The 1,559-nt window shown below is 42.4% G+C and overlaps 2 protein-coding genes across 2 annotated transcripts in view; both read right to left on the bottom strand.

Moving 5' to 3' along the window:
• The window catches only part of LOC119594180 (transcription initiation factor TFIID subunit 11-like), a gene marked incomplete in the record, with an annotated part of 3,290 nt that extends 2,278 nt beyond the window's left edge, over positions 1–1,012 (bottom strand). Inside the window, 1 exon segment of the mRNA XM_037943250.1 lies at positions 1–1,012. Coding sequence (XP_037799178.1) covers positions 1–58 — 58 coding nt within the window.
• Positions 1–1,559, bottom strand: part of LOC119594179 (restin homolog) — a gene marked incomplete at its 3' end in the record, with an annotated part of 178,844 nt that overhangs the window by 111,839 nt on the left and 65,446 nt on the right.

The following is a 1,559-nucleotide window of genomic DNA, read 5'->3' as shown; positions in this document are numbered from 1 at the left end:
GCGACTGGGAGGGAGGTAGTCGGTACCACGTCGTCGTGCTTGGATTCTTGACGGGCATGTTGACGAACGGTGCTGTCTCGCGACAACTAAATCGATTCTTTAAACGTAGGGGATGTCTCTACTTTCTCTCAACTATTATTCAGCTGACGATTTACAAAACAATACCAACACAGCCATTCCGTGAGACACCGTGACACGCTACGAAGGTTTGCGAGGCAATCCCACAGCAACTTCCGCTGATGTTTCAAACAGTACCTGGTACCTGCTTACATGGAGATTGCATTCACTGCCTTCCGCGATGCCCTCTGGAACTCGGGCGCTTGTCGTGAATGTCGTGAATAATAAACTCCTTCGCAGTCGATCCTTTCACGAAGGACAGCTGCGAGGGGCGGCACAGGCAAGTGTTTAACGTGACGACGATGAATATCACCGTCACATAATCAACTTTGGCTTCCTGTAGTCGTTGCAACTGTTACGTTATGTTCAACGCTCAGATATGTTCGATCTACTTCGATTCAGTTCGGTATCGTTGACGTTTGGAGCATATATATATTCTATACTTCTAGGGGGATTGATATCACAAACTTTTTCTCTTGATACGCACGAAACATATATTCCTTTTCACATCACATTAGGCTTTTCCTTTCAAAGTGTAATTTACTTTTCAAAATAATTTAAGCTTCGGAATTTTCTCTCGAATGGATGCACTCTAAATCTAATCTCACTTACAAGTACTCGCAGTGATTACGGATTACAAGGTAGCAAATCGTCATCTAATTGGAACCAAAATCATTCATCACACCACCATAAGGCACACGGTAACACCACACCTTCACCACTGAACTGTCATCCAAAAAAAAAGTAAACAATCACAAAAGAGGGTAGGGTAAACAAATAAACAAAATCGCCAGAGTAACTGGGCAGCTCCGCACACTGCACGTGACAGGATCCGCCGAGCACTCGCACATAGTCTTCACCCTCCCATCTCCAGAGCCACACTGACGTCCCGAGTCTGCCTGTACCTGAGAGACTCCGCGCCAGCGAGTGTGTGGCTACTACGTAACAGTAGACAAGTTGACAGTAACTGATACTCCCTTTGTTTTCATCATTGTATTTTTATTTCTTTTGTTTTCCGTGTGGTTGAATCGATTACTGAAGTAAAAATAAATCCGCGTTATTTGATAACGAAGTATATTTTTAAAACCTGATGGGAACATTGCTTGTGACTTCACATCGTTATCGGACTGCCTCTTATTATTTTTATCTTATATTCCACTTACAAATTTCCATAAAAGAGGCTTTATCTCCTACAACTTATCATATACTTTTAAACTTACGTCACACACGCATTTACTTCAATCGGCGAAAACCTTCACACGAAATATCATTATTTGGGTATTAAATTCTCCGAAATAATACGCGCTCGGTCATCGATCGCCATTCATGCTGTAAGTAGTGTCTTTTTTACGTTACGAAGAGAAAAGGCCAAATGCGGGACTCGGAAGTTTTGTTTCCCTTTAAGTGTCAAGAAACTTTAAACATTGGACTATTGCCATGCC

Source organism: Penaeus monodon, chromosome 33, assembly GCF_015228065.2.
Source record: "Penaeus monodon isolate SGIC_2016 chromosome 33, NSTDA_Pmon_1, whole genome shotgun sequence".
Lineage (NCBI taxonomy): Eukaryota > Metazoa > Arthropoda > Malacostraca > Decapoda > Penaeidae > Penaeus > Penaeus monodon.
Note: the sequence above shows the minus strand (reverse complement) of the source record. Positions and strands in the feature narration are given on the sequence as shown.